Raw genomic sequence first — 18389 nt, 5'->3', positions numbered from 1 at the left:
GGTTTAAAAAAATAACCCAACAGGGGGCTTCCCTGGTGGCGCAGTGGTTGAGAGTCTGCCGGCCAATGCAGGGGACGCGGGTTCGTGCCCCGGTCCTGGAAGATCCCACATGCGGCGGAGCGGCTAGGCCCGTGAGCCATGGCCGCTGAGCCTGTGTGTCCGGAGCCTGTGCTCCGCAACGGAAGAGGCCACAACAGTGAGAGGCCCGCGTACCGCCAAAAAAAAAAATAAATAAATAATAAATAACCCAACAGGTACTTCCCTGGCAGTCCAGTGGTTAGGACTTCACCTTCCAATGCAGGGGTGTAGGTTTGATCCCTGGTCGGGGAGTTAAGATCCTACAGGACTCGCAGCCAAAAAACCAAAATATAAAACAGAAGCAATATTGTAATAAATTCAATAAAGACTTTAAAAATGGTCCACACACACACACACACACACACACACACACAAACTGAAAAAACGTAAATAACCCAATTAAAAAAAAAAGCAATGTTTTCATTCAGACAACTGAGAAGACAAGGGATGGATCTTTCTTACATCTATGGCTGAATCCAAGGACTCCAATGATATCACCAAGGTCCTGGGTTCTGTTGTTCAGCTCTGTGTTCTTTTGCATTGCTCTTATTCTCTCCCACTGCAGTCAGGCTTCCCTCAAGTTGCTGGAGGAGACGGCAACTAGCAGCCTCAACATCATCCCAGCACAAGGATACTAAGAGAAAGAAGTGTCTCCACTAGCTCTGGCTGGAAAATCTTTAGACGAGGACTGTAATTATTCATTCAACCAGGATCACTTAATAGGAGAAGAGTGGTTCCCCAGAGAGGGATGCTGAGCAGATAATGAATGTCCTCTGAAGTGGGTATTTACTGAGCAGCCATCTACATATGGGAGAGGGAGGCACAGAGAAATAAAGTAACTTTTCCACAGTCACACTGTTGGTAGGTAACAGAAGTAAACAGAAATCATGTCTTCTCACTCATACCTCATACAGTGCCTCTGCTCTTGCCTGTATAACCATGTTATTTCCGTGCTGTAAGTATCCCTATCTCACCATTTCCAAATGAAAGCTAGGACCGTAAGTTTTCATAAACACTATAATGTCATTCCATTCCATCTATTTCTTTGTCTTCTGCATATACGTCAATAACTTCACATTCAAGGAACCATAATTATACTCACCTTATTAGCTTCAGTATTCCTGGATAACTCTGGCCTCGTGAAAGAATCTAACGGTTTTCTGCCGCTTTGATGTTTCTTTGGTCTTGTCACCACACATTATGGGCATTTTATAATGCATTTTAAGGTGTTTTTAAAAGTCACTCTTTAGAAAAAATACAGAATTTTAATACAATTACATTGACAAGTAATTATTCCTCATTGCTTAACGTATTCCCTAATTTTTTGTGATGGACATAAACAATAAAATGATTTACTGTTAAAATGGTTCACCTTTCTATAAGCAGGCAAGTGGCTGATTTGGCGGGAAGAGGACTTGACCGACGGCCAGCCCACGTGGATTCTAGTTTGGCTTTGTCAATTACTAGTTGTGTGGATACCGAAAATGGCTTAGACTCTGAACCTCAGCATTCTCACTTGCAAAAGGGGAATGCTACTTTGGCCTTATTTTGATACTTAGAGCAGAACTCATGTACCGTTACCAAAATGATATAAAAATGTCAGTAGTTCTACATTTGTTTAAAAGCTGGCTTTCCCTAAGACCGTAACAAAATAAGGAGAGAGCATGTGAAAACTGTTACCTTAGTGGAAAGATCCTCTTGGAAGAAGTGCTTCGATTTTCTAGAAAACTCATCCTAGAACACCTTAACTGGGAAATATACACACACAGAAATAAAACTGGAAGGCAAAAATGTTTCTTCTAAGATTTTCTAAAGTTCCCTGATTCTTGTTTTACAACATATTGATATTTTCTTGTGCCTCTGCCGTGCTGTCAGAAAGTCTCATTTTGAAGCAAGGAAGCTTCAGTGAGAAAAGCATTTCAACTTTTGGCTCACTACAAATTTTCCCTTGGGAGATTATAGTTCTAGATCTGTTCCAGACATTAGGTTCTTTGTTGCTCCAACCAAACACGGGACGCCACCCAGAGGTGCGCAGCGCCACCTCCTGGGAGCGCGGACAGAGCCAGCCAGCAGTAAGCGGCTGAGGGCCGACCACCTGTGTTACGGTTCGTGTGGCTCTGGTGACTCAGACACTTCGGGTGGTTTCTGTACACATACCCCTGCGAGCAACTCCAGACTTAGCCGCGTCTTCGACGCCTCAGCTGAGTAGAGGTTCTTAACACAGCGAACAACAAGGTATGTTACCAGGGAGGGTCCTGTGTTTAGGGAAGGATGCTGCACGGCTGAGATGGTTCTGTGGACAGGACTACTTTAGGTGAGTGGGAACCAACCCGTGAGCGAAACGACGCTCGGTGGGCGGAACGACGCTCGGTGGGCGGGGCTTATCTCCGTCTGCAAACCAAGCTCACGGGACACGACTCCGCCCTGTGGGCGGAGCTTATCTCGGTGGGCGGAACTACGACCTGAGAGAGGACCGTTGACTGGCTTCCTCATTCCGGAACTTCCTGGATCCTGTGCGTGCAGCTGGCGTTACCTGGAGCTTAAATACCTGCCCGAGGATATCTGAGGACTGGTGAGAGATTAATAAAAAAATTTTGCGGCGCGCTGGCATGAAGTTTCCGAGGGTTGAGACAGGATTGGCTGTCCGCGGGCTGCTGCCGTCTGGAGGCTCCGTTCCGTCGTCGCTTGCTGCCTTAGGCAGCCCTACTCGGCCGCAGGCCTGCTGGCTCAGGCCTAAAACCCCCATGCCTGCTGGGCCTTCAGCCCACGGCAGGGTACCAGTTTTGGGTTGTTCTGTTGTCACCAGTTTCCACGTGGTTGTTAGAGAAAATCCCTATCCCCCTACCCCCACAGCTAGGCTCTCACCTTCTCCACGAACCTTCCTCGAGTCCCCAACTCGATTGGATCTTTCCCTTCTGTGACTCCACTCGTGTGCTGTCAGTTACAGCACCTATCTTTATGTTTCTTGTGTTTGTATATGTTTCATATGTATGTATATAGGTTCTGTACCACACTTGGTACATAGTAACTGATTAATGAATACTAGATGAATGGTTGGAATTTGGTTACTTATTGGAAGGATTTTAGATTATTTAATTTAGGGGTGGTTTATGTGTATTTTCTGCTTCTATAATAATGTATTTCCTACTGTGTTCATTTTTTTTTTTTTAAGAAGAAGTTCTGTTGGGGTTCGGAAGCATTGCTGTCTCTCTTGTTCCTGACGCTAGACATTGAAGGAGGAGAGATACAATGTGAGCAAAGGGAAGAAAGGAGGAATGTGCAAGGTGTCTTCAGAGAGTGATTAGTAGACTAGAGTAGGTATAGAGAAATAGCAGGAGATACCTTTGACAGATTTATGCTAGAGTCAGGTTTCCAGCAGCAATATGTCAGGACAAAGAATATTGCTCCTTGTGGGTTGGAGGAGCCACTGAGGGATTTTAATATTGGGACGGTTCATTTCATACCACTACGCAGGATAGACTTGAATGCATGTGGCTTAAGCCAGGGTTTGATAGTCTTTCTGTAAAGGACCAAATAGTAAATATTTTAGGCTTTGCGAGCCACAGTTGTCGCAGGAAAGCAGCCACAGACAAAACATACATAATCGAATGGACGAAGCTGCGTTCTAATAAAATGTCATTTACAAAGACGGGTGCCCGACCTGATTTGGTCCATGGGTATAATTGGTCCCAACCCAGAGTCTAACCAAATAGTCCTAGGGACTAAAGCAGTAACCCAGTCCTGAACTAGACAGTACTAAATAATGTTTTTCTACTGCATTTTTATTTATATATGAGAGGCCACATCACATGATGAGAGCTCAGGATCTAGTCTGCTTGGCTTTGAATCTTGGCATTCTCTGACTACTAATAGTGCAACAATGGGCAGATTAAATTCTCTTTGCATCAGTTTTTTTTTTTAATCTGTATAATGATAATAGTACGTCCTACAAAGTGTTGTTGTAAGGAGTAAATTAGTCAAAACACATAAAATGTTAGCATAGTGCTGTACATGTAGTAAAAGCTTAATAAATCCGAACTATTAATATTTTTTAAATTGTTCCTAACGTGCATTGTTAAAGACAGGTTTCAGAGATGTTTCTCAAGTAGAATGTATAGGCTTAGTGTGTTTAGCTATAGAACAGAGATAATACCTAGAGTTTTTAGGCAAGAGCCATTCACATAGAGGTGATGCGGAAGTCATGAAAGTAATTTAACGCGGGGGCTAGGAAGTGTAAGCTTAAGTACTGGTTTTGAGGAGGTGCACACAGGAGTGAAAATGGGACAAGTAAAAAGGAATGACAGAAGGAGGGAGAAGAGAGTCAGTCGTAGAGTATGAAAGGAACCAGAATGGAATAGCAGTATGTAAACTAGCAGAAGGATGGATGGTGATGGTTAGCATTGTCAGATGCTGCAGAGAGCTGAAAGAAAACAACTGTTGTGTTGAGAATATTAATTAATGAATCTAACTGGCAGAAATTAATGTGGAGCCTCTTATGGGCCAGGTGCTGGAGATGCAGAAAAGAATTAGCTACACACTCTGCACTGAAACAGAAAAATCTAGTAGGACCAAAAGGACATGGAGATAATTTTAATACAAGCAGCAATTTTAAAAATAATCAGGAGGAAGGTGGAACTTCTTAGATTTAATTGGTACCTTTACTTCCAAAACTTAAATTGATTTACAGTTCATAAACATGGGCAACTGAATTGAGCTCCTTTTCTTTCTTGCCTAGACAATGGCCAAGAACAAACTAAGAGGACAGAAGTCCAGGAATGTATTCCAGGTAGCCAGCCGAAAAAGCTTTAAGGTTAAAAATAAAGCAAAGCCAGTTACCACTAATCTGAAGAAGGTTAGTATCACTTAAGCACTCTGACTTTATTGTTTACAAGAAAAGCATAATTGTAAAGCTACTGAAAAACTGAATGCTAATATTTAAAACAGGTTCTTAGCCTTTCCTACAAAAGCAAGATGATTGTTAAACATTTGTTTTAAAAAAGAAAAAAAGATGAAGAAAAATAACCTCCCTTTCTTGAATTCAAATGTGCAAATGCAAAAGGAAGAAAGCATTTTAACTGCTAATGTATGTGGCTCCATACATAGAAATCAGAGCATTGAAATCATAAAAAAAACATGGTATGGAAAAGTAATCTCTAAACTCATATATATTCAAGAAGCTTTCAACAGAGCCAAGACATGGAATGTCAGTCAACACCCATTTTTTTCTCCTCAGTAATTCTTATTTCTCTGAAGATATCTATAGCTCAGATAAAAACCTAAAAATAGAAGATAAAGTATTTTGTTTCTTAAAATACAAAATTTGAAAAGGAGTTGCTTTATCTTTTTTTCAAAATATTTGGGGAATGGGAAATTTCTTCAAGATTAAATAGATTCCTTAAGAAGATTATTCAAGAAAATGTTTTCAAGCTTAAGTAGTAGGTGGAGTCCCCTCTAGAGGACTTAGTAATTATCATAATGGTCCATAGAAATGTAACATTTTATCTTTCAGTCTTCATGAACTAGCTGCGTCAAACTTTTTGGTGGAGCAATTTCATGACTTTGGAAATGCTAAAAAGGAAATAAAGCTGGGTGATATGACTGGGGTTTGGGGGTGACAGTATTAGATAGAATTGTCTTCAGTGTTGACATTGAAGCCAAGACCTGCCTGATAGGAGCCAGTGATGCAAACTGCTGGGAAGTGTTGGGAGCAGCATGTTCTAGGCAGAAAGAATAGTGAGTGCAGAGACCCCCAGCTGGGTGAAGGCTTGGTGTATGTGAGGAAAATTATTTTGTTTCGATAGGAAGTCCTAGAAGCTCTACGGATGCTAATGGAAAAGATCTGTGGGTAGGCAGCCTGGTTGGAGAAAGTATCGAACACTTTCCTGAGAAAGCAGCCTAACTTAGGGGGAGGTGGGAGGTCGTATGATCGCCACATACCATGTAAATGGTAAATTGAAGTTGGTGGCCATGAACTTAAAGTGAAGCCAGTCAGCCAGTTATGATTTTCTAGAGCTTCAGTTTTGGGCTCAGAAAAGGCTGATACTTGAGTTTAACTAGGTCGGCAGGGAAGTCTGATTGAGGGAGAGAAGGGAGGTAGAGTTATGATGTGAAGGAGTGACTGATCAGTGGTCATGGAATCTGTGCAGGCTAAAGGAAAAAGCGGGGATATGAACATGTGAATAGTGAACTTGGTGGGAAAAGATTTCAGTGAGATTTAAGAATTATTAATAAAATAAGTGAATAGAAGGATAGGAGGTGGTGCGGTAACAGGTAATGATGCAGCCTAAGGTAATGCATGAGAGTGATGGCAAGGTAGGTCGTGGAAAAGACCCCTGGAGGTGAGGACCTGAAGAGATTAAGAAGCCATAGGATAGGTTTTTGTTGTAGCCACTAAGCAGCGACGCCAGGCATGAGAGGGGTCAGTGAGCCATGGTTTGAGATCTTTCACGAAGGAGCAAGTAATCATGGTGTTGGTAGGTGACAGTAATGAGGAGAGGGGTGTCAGAATGTCCTGATGCGTAAGATGCAAAAGAGCCAAAAGTGTTGAAGGAAAAATGGTTGGGGAGCAGCCGTGAAAAACAAGAATACCACCCCCACCTTTCAGATTCAAGCGAGGACGGCTACAGGGGCCGCTGTCCTCAGGAGACTGCCAGGCACTTCCATCAAGGAAGGATTCAGAGACGTACTGTTAGAAGGACACTGGAAGCATGCCATCCAGGTTCCTCATTTTACAGATGAGAGATGATAGCACCGTAGCTTAGAAACATAGTGGTCACATATTTTGGCCCGCTTATTCCAGGAAAGTCAAGGTATGAGGTATATCCACATAATTCTTATTTTTAAAAAGGCAGAACCTTTTGTCTAAAATGTCCCAATAGGACTGTAAGAATTTTAAGGTAAATTGTCGCCATAAATTGGTAGGATTGATAAGAGTTTATAGATTTGGGGGGGGTGACAAGATTAAATTAAGGTTGCCTATATTTTTATCCTTAATGGTTGTGAGACCATGGATTAATGCTCTTTTTCTTTTTTTAAAAGATAAACATCGTGAATGATGAAAAAGTTAACAGCATGAATAAAGGTTTTGTAGATATGCAAAAGGTACTTGCACAGTTCGTAAAAGGCCTTTCCCTTGAACCTCTGCAAAAACAGCTGGTGAGTGGAAATCACTTCCTTTCGTTCTGGCTAATAAACTCCAAATTTTCAAAGCCTGTATTGATTGTAATTTTTAGTATTTGGATCTGTAGTATCTATAGCTTATTCAGACTTTAAAACATTGAGTCTAAAATATGGGAATTTATTGTTCTATTTCCAAAAGTACAACTAGAAGAAGTTATATTGAGTAATAGATTATATGTCAGTAGATTATGTCATTTCTGTTTGCTACTGTTATCTAAATTTTTAAATGTAATTTTCTCTCCAGATTCCTCAGCAGTGTCATGAAAACGAACCAGTTAATGTTGATGAAGCTACAAGATTAATGGCTCAGTTGTAATATACTGGTGATGCGTCAGATTCTCCAAAAAGGCCAATAAATTAAATGCTTTATACAATTTTATTTTAAAACATCTTGTTAATGTACAGGCATTGGCACATTTTAAAAACAAACTACATAAGCAGATCTTTCCTATAACCTAGGAAAGTGGAATGTCAGAAGTCAACAAAATGTGATAAACTTAAAGTGCTAAAACAGAAGGCACTTCACAAAATCTGTTCACTGAAACAGTTAACATATCCTAGTTTACACCCTTCACTTTATAAGTGGCAGTGAATGTCTGGATCAGAGGATACACAGAAATATGGACAGTCTCATAGCAGTAAAAATGTAAGACAAAAAAATGATGAGCCCTTGGCCAACTTTTTTGTTTTTGATGACGTTAAGTCTACTTTATCTTTCCTCTCATATAAGGAAAAAAACCAGAAGGATTCAGAATGGGAGGAAAAGTTGAAATTCCAGAATGTAATTACTTGAGAGAAGGGAGTTGGTGGATATGAAATCACATTTTCCTCTGAAGCAATCACAATCCTTTGTTCCTATGGTTGAAGTTTTGCGAAGTAAAAAAGAAAGTATTAGGGAAGAACATTTCAGAATCAGTGAACTAAAAAGGTGTTGCATTCATTATTTTAAATACTTAGGTTATTAAGACGTCTAAAATGTTACACAGTTAGAGGTAGATAACAGTCCCAAGTTTCCATGGAATCTAATAATTTAGTATCTGGACATCAAACAGATCACAAACTCCTTCATTATCATCTAAATTAAAGTTGTAGTCATCTGCCGGGGTCGGAGAAAGCCGTAAAAGCGGAAACACTGCAAGCAAAAAATAAATTCAGTGTTAAAGATGGTTTCTACATACAGGTAATGATGTCTAACATAAAATACTATCAAAAACATCAAGCCAGGGCTTCCCTGGTGGCGCAGTGGTTGGGAGTCCGGCTGCCAATGCAGGGGACACGGGTTCGTGCCCCGGTCCGGGAGGATCCCACATGCCGCGGAGCGGCTGGGCCCGTGAGCCATGGCCGCTGGGCCTGCATGTCCGGAGCCTGTGCTCCACACTGGGGGAGGCCACAACAGTGAGAGGCCCGAGTACCGCAAAAAAAAAAAAAAAAAATCAAGCCAAATTATGTTTCCCATGTTATACAGCAATTTTTTAAAAATACGTAATAGGAAATGTAATGATCAAAGTAATGACTTGTATTTTGTGTATATTTTGATAGATTCTTCTTTAAAGACATTTTATGCATTGATTATAGGTGTTAGCTTGAGAAACAGAAGTTAATTTTTATTGGTTGAACTTGTCACTAAAATTTATGATTCAGAAACACTGGTTAAAGTATTTTCTCTGATCTGCTAAATAAGCTACCACTTTGAAAACAGAGAAAGGAACTAGACATAAATTAGTAACTATGCTGAAATTCTCTGCTTTTACGGAAGTGTCTGATAAATGTCTAAGTGGTTACTGTGCCATTGACTAATTTAACAGCTGCTACTTCCTAGGTCTCAGCTATACATATTTGTTAGGAACCAGGACTCTGAATCCAAGAACTTTTAGAAAGGTGAGGCCCAGAGAGTAATTGTTAAAGTAACTACCATATTAGAGCTACTTGATTTTTAAGAATTATTTCAGATTAGACGATGATGTGGCTAATCTTAGTAATACTGACTTCACATTGGCAGCTTGAAATTGGCCATGGGAGGAGTATTTACAAAACTATGTTTTCACATTTCCTCTTGACTCAGATACACTGTTTTACTCTCCTTGGCCAAATTCTTCAGGTGTAAAAAAGGCTAGTATGCCAACAATTCAGAAGTTTATTCAGTAAAGGTGATAAGTATCCCCTTATGAATTCTTTTTCCTCAAAATGCAGGCAAAAAATTCTGAAGGATGCCTATAACTTACTATGAATCAGCATAGTACATTAAGCAGTTAAAAAATATAGGTTCTTCATTTCTTTTAAATCATGTGCCACTCATAAATTCTAGAAAAGCATTATTGATGTATATGGTTATATTTATTAAATTTTTTAACGACTTACCATCAGAAGACATTAACTCATCAATGATATCTCCACTAATAGATCCCGCTGGAAAGAGAAATGTGATAAAGTTTTTTTTACACTTCTCTTTATATATTTTAGCAGCAAAAAGGCAGTTATATTTAAACAGCATATATTTAAACACAGTAGATATTAAGCACAGTTATATTTAACATCAGCATCTTGATTAAAAGTACGAAATTAGGGCTTCCCTGGTGGCGCAGTGGTTGAGAGTCCGCCAGCCGATGCAGGGGACGCGGGTTCGTGCCCTGGTCCGGGAAGATCCCACATGCCGCCGAGCGGCTAGGCCCGTGAGCCATGGCCGCTGAGCCTGCGCGTCCGGAGCCTGTGCTCTGCAATGGGAGAGGCCACAACAGTGAGAGGCCCGCGTACCGCAAACAAATAAACAGACAAAACACAAAAAAACCAACAGGGACTTCCCTGGCAATCTAGTGGTTAGGACTTCGCCTTCCAATGCAGGGGGTGTAGGTTTGATCCCTGGTCGGGGAGTTAAGATCCTACAGGACTCGCAGCCAAAAAACCAAAACAGAAAACAGAAGCAATATTGTAATAAATTCAATAAAGACTTTAAAAATGGTCCACACACACACACAAAAAGAAAACTGAAAAAAATTAACCCAAAAAAAAAAAAAAAGCAATGTTTTCGTTCAGATAACGGAGAAGACAAGGGATGGATATTTCTTCCATCTATGGCTGAATCCAAGGACTCCAATGATATCACCAAGGTCCTGGGTTCTGTTGTTCAGCTCTGTGTTCTTTTGCATTGCTCTTATTCTCTCCCACTGCAGTCAGGCTTCCCTCAAGTTGCTGGAGGAAATGGCAACTAGCAGCCTCAATTTCACATCATCCCAGCACAGGGATACTATAAGCAAGAATTGTCTCCACTAGCTCTGGCTGGAAAATCTTTAGACGAGGACTATAATTATTCATTCAACCAGGATCACTTAATAGGAGAAGAGTGGTTCCCCAGAGAGGGATGCTGAGCAGATAATGAATGTCCTCTGAAGTGGGTATTTACTGAGCAGCCATCTACATATGGGAGAGGGAGGCACAGAGAAATGAAGTAACTTTTCCACAGTCACACTGTTGGTAGGTAACAGAAGTAAACAGAAATCATGTCTTCTCACTCATACCTCATACAGTGACTCTGCTCTTGCCTGTATAACCATGTTATTTCCGTACTGTAAGTATCCCTATCTCACCATTTCCAAATGAAAGCTAGGCCCGTAAGTCTTCATAAAGACTATAATATCATTCCATTGCATCTATTTCTTTGTCTTCTGCATATACATCAATAACTTCACATTCAAGGAACCATAATTATATTCACCTTATTAGCTTCAGTATTCCTGGATAACTCTGGCCTCGTGAAAGAATCTAACGGTTTTCTGTCACTGTGAAGTTACTTTGGTCTTGTCGCCACACATTATGGGCATTTTATAATGCATTTTAAGGTGTTTTTAGAAGTCACTAGAAAAAATACAGAATATTTTTTTTTTTTTTTTTTTGCGGTATGTGGGCCTCTCACTGTTGTGGCCTCTCCCATTGCGGAGCACAGGCTCCGGACGCGCAGGCTCAACGGCCATGGCTCACGGGCCCAGCTGCTCCACAGCATGTGGGATCTTCCCGGACTGGGGCACGAACCCGTGTCCCCTGCATTGGCAGGCGGACTCTCAACCACTGCACCACCAGGGAAGCCCCAGAATTTTTAATACAATTACATTGGCAAGTAATTATTCGTCATTGCTTAACGTATTCCCTAATTTTTTGTGATGGACATAATAAAATGATTTACTGTAAAAGTGGTTCATCTTTCTATAAGCAGGCAAGTGCCTGATCTGGTGGGAAGAGGACTTGACCGACGGCCAGCCCACGTGGATTCTAGTTTGGCTTTGTCAGTTACTAGTTGTGTGGATACCGAAAATGGCTTAGACTCTGAACCTCAGCATTCTCACTTGCAAAAGGGGAATGCTACTTTGGCCTTATTTTGATACTTAGAGCAGAACTGATGTACCGTTACCAAAATGATATAAAAATGTCAGTACTTGTACATTTGTTTAAAAGCTGGCTTTCCCTAAGACCGTAACAAAATAAGGAGAGAGCATGTGAAAACTGTTACCTTAGTGGAAAGATCCTCTTGGAAGAAGTGATTCGATTTTCTAGAAAACTCAACCTAGAACACCTTAACTGGGAAATATACACACACAGAAATAAAACTGGAAGGCAAAAATATTTCTTCTAAGATTTTCTAAAGTTCCCTGATTCTTGTTTTACAATATATTGATATTTTCTTGTGCCTCTTCCGTGCTGTCAGAAAGTCTCATTTTGAAGCAAGGAAACTTCAATGAGATAAGCATTTCAACTTTTGGCTCACTACAAATTTTCCCTTGGGAGATTATAGTTCTAGATCTGTTCCAGACATTAGGTTCTTTGTTGCTGCAACCAAACCCGGACGCCACCCAGAGGTGCGCAGCGCCACCTCCTGGGAGCGCGGACAGAGCCAGCCAGCAGTAAGCGGCTGAGGGCCGACCACCTGTGTTACGGTCCGTGTGGCTCTGGTGACTCAGACACTTCGGGTGGTTTCTGTACACATACCCCTGCGAGCAACTCCACACTTAGCCGCGTCTTCGACGCCTCAGCTGAGTAGAGGTTCCTAACCCAGCGAACGGCAAAGCATGTTAACAGGGAAGGTCCTGTGTTTAGGGAAGGATGCCGCACGGCTGAGATGATTCTGTGGACAGGACTACTTTAGGTGGGTGGGAACAAGCCCGTGAGCGGAATGACGCTCGGTGGGCGGGACGACGCTCGGTGAGCGGAACGACGCTCGGTGGGCGGGGCTTATCTCCGTCTGCAGACAAGGCTCATGGGACACGACTCCGCCCTGTGGGCGGAGCTTATCTCGGTGGGCGGAACTACGACCTGAGAGAGGACCGTTGGCTGGCTCCCTCATTGCGGAACTTCCTGGATCCTGTGCGTACAGCTGGCGTTACCTGGAGGTTATACCCCTGCTCGAGGGTAGCGGAGGACTGGTGAGAGATTAATAAAAAACTTTTCCGGCGCGCTGGCGAGAAGTTTCTGAGGATTGAGACAGGATTGGCCGTCCGCGGGCTGCTGCCGTCTGGAGGCTCCGTTCCGTCGTCGCTTGCTGCCTTAGGCAGCCCTACTCGGCCGCAGGCCTGCTGGCTCAGGCCTAAAACCCCCATGCCTGCTGGGCCTTCAGCCCACGGCAGGGTACCAGTTTTGGGTTGTTCTGTTGTCACCAGTTTCCACGTGGTTGTTAGAGAAAATCCCTATCCCCCTACCCCCACAGCTAGGCTCTCACCTTCTCCACGAAACTTCGTCGAGTCCCCAACTCGATTGGATCTTTCCCTTCTGTGACTCCACTCGTGTGCTGTCAGTTACAGCACCTATCTTTATGTTTCTTGTGTTTGTATATGTTTCATATGTATGTATATAGGTTCTGTACCACACTTGGTACATAGTAATTGATTAATGAATACTAGATGAATGGTTGGATTTTGGTTACTTATTTGAAGGATTTTAGATTATTTAATTTAGGGGTGGTTTATGTGTTTTTTCTGCTTCTATAATAATCATGTATTTCCTACTGTGTTCTTTTTTTTTTTTTTTTTTTTTTTTGCGATATGTGGGCCTCTCACTGTTGTGGCCTCTCCCGTTGCGGAGCACAGGCTCCGGACGCGCAGGCTCAATGGCCATGGCTCACGGGCCCAGCCGCTCCACGGCATGTGGGATATTCCCAGACCGGGACACGAACCCGTGTCCCCTGCATCGGCAGGCGGACTCTCAACCACTGCGCCACCACGGAAGCCCCATTTTTATTTTTTTTTAAGAAGAAGTTCTGTTGGGGTTCGGAAGCATTGCTGTCTCTCTTGTTCCTTAGGCTAGACATTAGACGAGGAGAGATACAATGTGAGCAAAGGGAAGAAAGGAAGAATGTGCAAGGTGTCTTCAGAGTGATTAGTAGACTAGAGTAGGTATAGAGAAATAGCAGGAGATACCTTTGACAGATTTATGCTAGAGTCAGGTTTCCAGCAGCAATATGTCAGGACAAAGAATATTGCTCCTTGTGGGTTGGAGGAGCCACTGAAGGATTTTAACATTAGGACGGTTCATTTCATACCACTACGCAGGATAGACTTGAATGCATGTGGCTTAAGCCAGGGGTTGACAGTCTTTCTGTAAAGGACCAAATAGTAAATATTTTAGGCTTTGCGAGCCACAGTTGTCGCAGGAAAGCAGCCACAGACAAAACATACATAATCGAATGGACGTAGCTGCGTTCTAATAAAACATCATTTACAAAGACAGGTGCCTGACCTGATTTGGTCCATGGGTATACTTTGTCCCAACCCAGAGTCTAACCAAATAGTCCTAGGGACTAAAGCAGTAACACAGTCCTGAACTAGGCAGTAGTAAATCATGTTTTTGTACTGCATTTTTATTTATATACGAGAGGTCACATCACATAATGAGAGCTCAGGATCTACTCTGCGTGGCTTTGAATCTTGGCATTCTCTGACTACTAATAGTGTAACAATGGGCAGATTAACTTCTCTTTGCATCAGTTTTTTTTTTTTTAATCTGTATAATGATAATAGTACGTCCTACAAAGTGTTGTTGTAAGGAGTAAATTAGTCAAAACACATAAAATGTTAGCATAGTGCTGTACATGTAGTAAAAGCTTAATAAATCCGAACTATTAATATTTTTTAAATTGTTCCTAACGTGCATTGTTAAAGACAGGTTTCAGAGATGTTTCTCAAGTAGAATGTATAGGCTTAGTGTGTTTAGCTATAGAACAGAGATAATACCTAGAGTTTTTAGGCAAGAGCCATTCACATAGAGGTGATGCGGAAGTCATGAAAGTAATTTAACGCGGGGGCTAGGAAGTGTAAGCTTAAGTACTGGTTTTGAGGAGGTGCACACAGGAGTGAAAATGGGACAAGTAAAAAGGAATGACAGAAGGAGGGAGAAGAGAGTCAGTCGTAGAGTATGAAAGGAACCAGAATGGAATAGCAGTATGTAAACTAGCAGAAGGATGGATGGTGATGGTTAGCATTGTCAGATGCTGCAGAGAGCTGAAAGAAAACAACTGTTGTGTTGAGAATATTAATTAATGAATCTAACTGGCAGAAATTAATGTGGAGCCTCTTATGGGCCAGGTGCTGGAGATGCAGAAAAGAATTAGCTACACACTCTGCACTGAAACAGAAAAATCTAGTAGGACCAAAAGGACATGGAGATAATTTTAATACAAGCAGCAGTTTTAAAAATAATCAGGAGGAAGGTGGAACTTCTTAGATTTAATTGGTACCTTTACTTCCAAAACTTAAATTGATTTACAGTTCATAAACATGGGCAACTGAATTGAGCTCCTTTTCTTTCTTGCCTAGACAATGGCCAAGAACAAACTAAGAGGACAGAAGTCCAGGAATGTATTCCAGGTAGCCAGCCGAAAAAGCTTTAAGGTTAAAAATAAAGCAAAGCCAGTTACCACTAATCTGAAGAAGGTTAGTATCACTTAAGCACTCTGACTTTATTGTTTACAAGAAAAGCATAATTGTAAAGCTACTGAAAAACTGAATGCTAATATTTAAAACAGGTTCTTAGCCTTTCCTACAAAAGCAAGATGATTGTTAAACATTTGTTTCAAAAAAGAAACGATGCAGAAAAATAACCTCCCTTTCTTGAATTCAAATGTGCAAAAGGAAGAAGGCATTTTAACTGCAAATGTATGTGGCTCCAAGTAACAGTTTTAATAGTTTTCTCAGAGCATAGAAATCATAAAAAACCATGGTATGGAAAAATTATCTCTAAACTCATATATATTCAAGAAGCTTTCAACAGAGCCAAGACATGGAATGTCAGTCAACACCCATTCTTTTTCTTCTCAGTAAATCTTATTTCTCTGAAGATATCTATAGCTCAGATAAAAACCTAAAAATAGAAGATAAAATATTTTGTTTCTTAAAATACAAAATTTGAAAAAAAAGGAGTTGCTTTATCTTTTTTTCAAAATATTTGGGGAATGGGAAAGTTCTTCAAGATTAAGTAGACTCCTTAAGAAAATTATTCAAGAAAATGTTTTCAAGCTTAAGTAGTAGGTGGAGTCCCCTCTAGAGGACTTAGTAATTATCATAATGGTCCATAGAAATGTAACATTTTATCTTTCAGTCTTCATGAATTAGCTGAGTTAAACTTTTTGGTGGAGCAATTTCATGACTTTGGAAATGCTATAAAGGAAATAAAGCTGGGTGATATGACTGGGGTTTGGGGGTGACAGTTTTAGATAGAATTGTCTTCAGGGTTGACATTGAAGCCAAGACCTGCCTGATAGGAGCCAGTGATGCAAACTGCTGGGAAGTGCTGGGAGCAGCATGTTCTAGGCAGAAAGAATAGTGAGTGCAGAGACCCCCAGCTGGGTGAAGGCTTGGTGTATTTGAGGAAAATTATTTTGTTTGGGTAGGAAGTCCTAGAAGCTCTACGGATGCTAATGGAAAAGATCTGTGGGTAGGCAGCCTGGTTGGAGAAAGTATCGAACACTTTTCTGAGAAAGCAGCCTAACTTAGGGGGAGGTCGCACGATCGCCAGGTACTATATAAATGGTAAATTGATGTTGGTGGCCACGAACTTAAAGTGAAGCCAGTCAGCCAGTTATGATTTTCTAGAGCTTCAGTTTTGGGCTCAGAAAAGGCTGATACTTGAGTTTAACTAGGTTGGCAGGGAAGTCTGATTGAGGGAGAGAAGGGAGGTCGAGTTAGGGTGTGAAGGAGCGACTGATCAGTGATCATGGAATCTGTGCAGGCTAAAGGAAAAAGCGGGGATATGAACATGTGAACAATAGTGAACTTGGTGGGAAAAGATTTCAGTGAGATTTAAGAACTATTAATAAAATAAGTGAATAGAAGGATAGGAGGTGGTGCGGTAACAGGTAATGATGCAGCCTAAGGTAATGCATGAGAGTGATGGCAAGGTAGGTCGTGGAAAAGACCCCTGGAGGTGAGGACCTGAAGAGATTAAGAAGCCATAGGATAGGTTTTTGTTGTAGCCACTAAGCAGCGACGCCAGGCGTGAGAGGGGTCAGTGAGCCATGGTTTGACATCTTTCACGAAGGAGCAAGTAATCACGGTGTTGGTAGGTGACAGTAATGAGGAGAGGGGTGTCAGAATGTCCTGATGCATAAGATGCAAAAGAGCTAAAAGTTTTGAAGGAGAAATGGTTGGGGAGCAGCTGTGAAAAACAAGAATACCACCCCCACCTTTCAGATTCAAGCGAGGACAGCTACAGGGGCCGCTGTCCTCAGGAGACTGCCAGGCACTTCCATCAAGGAAGGATTCAGAGACGTACTGTTAGAAGGACACTGGAAGCATGCCATCCAGGTTCCTCATTTTACAGATGAGAGACGATAGCACCGTAGCTTAGAAACATAGTGGTCACATATTTTGGCCCGCTTATTCCAGGAAAGTCAAGGTATGAGGTATATCCACATAATTCTTATTTTTAAAAAAAACAGAACGTTTTGTCTAAAATGTCCCAATAAGACTGTAAGAATTTTAGGGTAAATTGTCTCCATAAATTGGTAGGATTGATAAGAGTTTATAGATTTGGGGGGTAACAGGATTAAATTAAGGTTGCCTATATTTTTATCCTTAATGGTTGTGAGACCATGGATTAATGCTCTTTTTCTTTTTTTAAAAGATGAACATCGTGAATGATGAAAAAGTTAACATCGTGAATGAAGCTTTTGTATATATGCAAAAGGTAGTTGCACGGTTCGTAAAAGACCTTTCCCTTGAACCTGTGCAGAAACAGCTGGTGAGTGGAAATCACTTCCTTTCGTTCTGGCTAATAAACTCCAAATTTTCAAAGCCTGTATTGATTGTAATTTTTAGTATTTGGCTCTGTAGTATGTGTAGCTTATTCAGACTTTAAAACATTGAGTCTAAAATATGGGAATTTATTGTTCTATTTCCAAAAGTACAACTAGAAGAAATTATATTGAATAATAGATTATATGTCAGTAGATTATGTCATTTTTGTTTGCTATTGTTACCTAAATTTTTAAATGTAATTTTCTCTCCAGATTCCTCAGCAGTGTCATGAAAACGAACCAGTTGATGTTGATGAAGCTACAAGATTAATGGCTCAGTTGTAATACACTGGTGATGCATCAGATTCTCCAAAAAGGCCAATAAATTAAATGCTTTATACAATTTTATTTTAAAAAATCTTGTTAATGTACAGGCATTGGCACATTTTAAAAACAAACTACATAAACAGATCTTTCCTATAACCTAGGAAAGTGGAATGTCAGAAGTCAACAAAATGTGATAAACTTAAAGTGCTAAAACAGAAGGCACTTCACAAAATCTGTTCACTGAAACAGTTAACATATCCTAGTTTACACCCTTCACTTTATAAGTGGCAGTGAATGTCTGGATCAGAGGGTACACAGAAATATGGACAGTCTCGTGGCAGTAAAAATGTCAGACAAACAAATGATGAGCCCTTGGCCAACTTCTTTTGTTTTTGATGACCTTAAGTCTACTTTAACTTTCCTCTCGTATAAGGAAAAAAAACCAGAAGGATTCAGAATGGGAGGAAAAGTTGAAATTCCAGAATGTAATTACTTGAGGGTAGGGAGTCGGTGGATATGAAATCACTTTTTCCCCTGAAGCAATCAGAATCCTTTGTTCTTATGGTTGAAGTTTTGTGAAGTAAAAAAGAAAGTA

The 18389-nt window shown here is 41.0% G+C and overlaps 2 protein-coding genes across 3 annotated transcripts; both read left to right on the top strand.

Annotated features, from left to right (window-relative positions):
• Positions 1 to 2574: 2574 nt before the first annotated feature.
• Positions 2575 to 7631, top strand: LOC307065428 (ribosomal biogenesis factor-like). Of its 2 annotated transcripts, none has more exons than XM_079722247.1 (4): positions 2575 to 2650; positions 4814 to 4930; positions 7117 to 7233; positions 7502 to 7631. In XM_079722247.1, the coding sequence occupies exons 2-4, from the start codon at positions 4817 to 4819 to the stop codon at positions 7571 to 7573; spliced, it is 303 nt and encodes a 100-aa protein (XP_079578373.1). In that variant the 5' UTR covers positions 2575 to 2650; positions 4814 to 4816; the 3' UTR covers positions 7574 to 7631. The 2 variants fall into 2 exon arrangements, with proteins under 2 accessions (XP_079578373.1, XP_079578374.1); XM_079722248.1 differs by lacking the exon at positions 2575 to 2650 and adding an exon at positions 3324 to 3329.
• Positions 7632 to 12569: 4938 nt separating this feature from the next.
• On the top strand, positions 12570 to 17885 carry LOC307065427 (ribosomal biogenesis factor-like). Its single transcript, XM_079722246.1, has 4 exons — positions 12570 to 12665; positions 15051 to 15167; positions 17356 to 17472; positions 17741 to 17885. Exons 2-4 carry the CDS (start codon positions 15054 to 15056, stop codon positions 17810 to 17812), a joined length of 303 nt encoding a protein of 100 aa, XP_079578372.1. The 5' UTR covers positions 12570 to 12665; positions 15051 to 15053; the 3' UTR covers positions 17813 to 17885.
• The last annotated feature ends 504 nt before the right edge of the window (positions 17886 to 18389 follow it).

The sequence above is a fragment of the Hyperoodon ampullatus genome, assembly GCF_949752795.1.
Source record: "Hyperoodon ampullatus genome assembly, chromosome: 17".
NCBI lineage: Eukaryota > Metazoa > Chordata > Mammalia > Artiodactyla > Ziphiidae > Hyperoodon > Hyperoodon ampullatus.
Note: the sequence above shows the minus strand (reverse complement) of the source record. Positions and strands in the feature narration are given on the sequence as shown.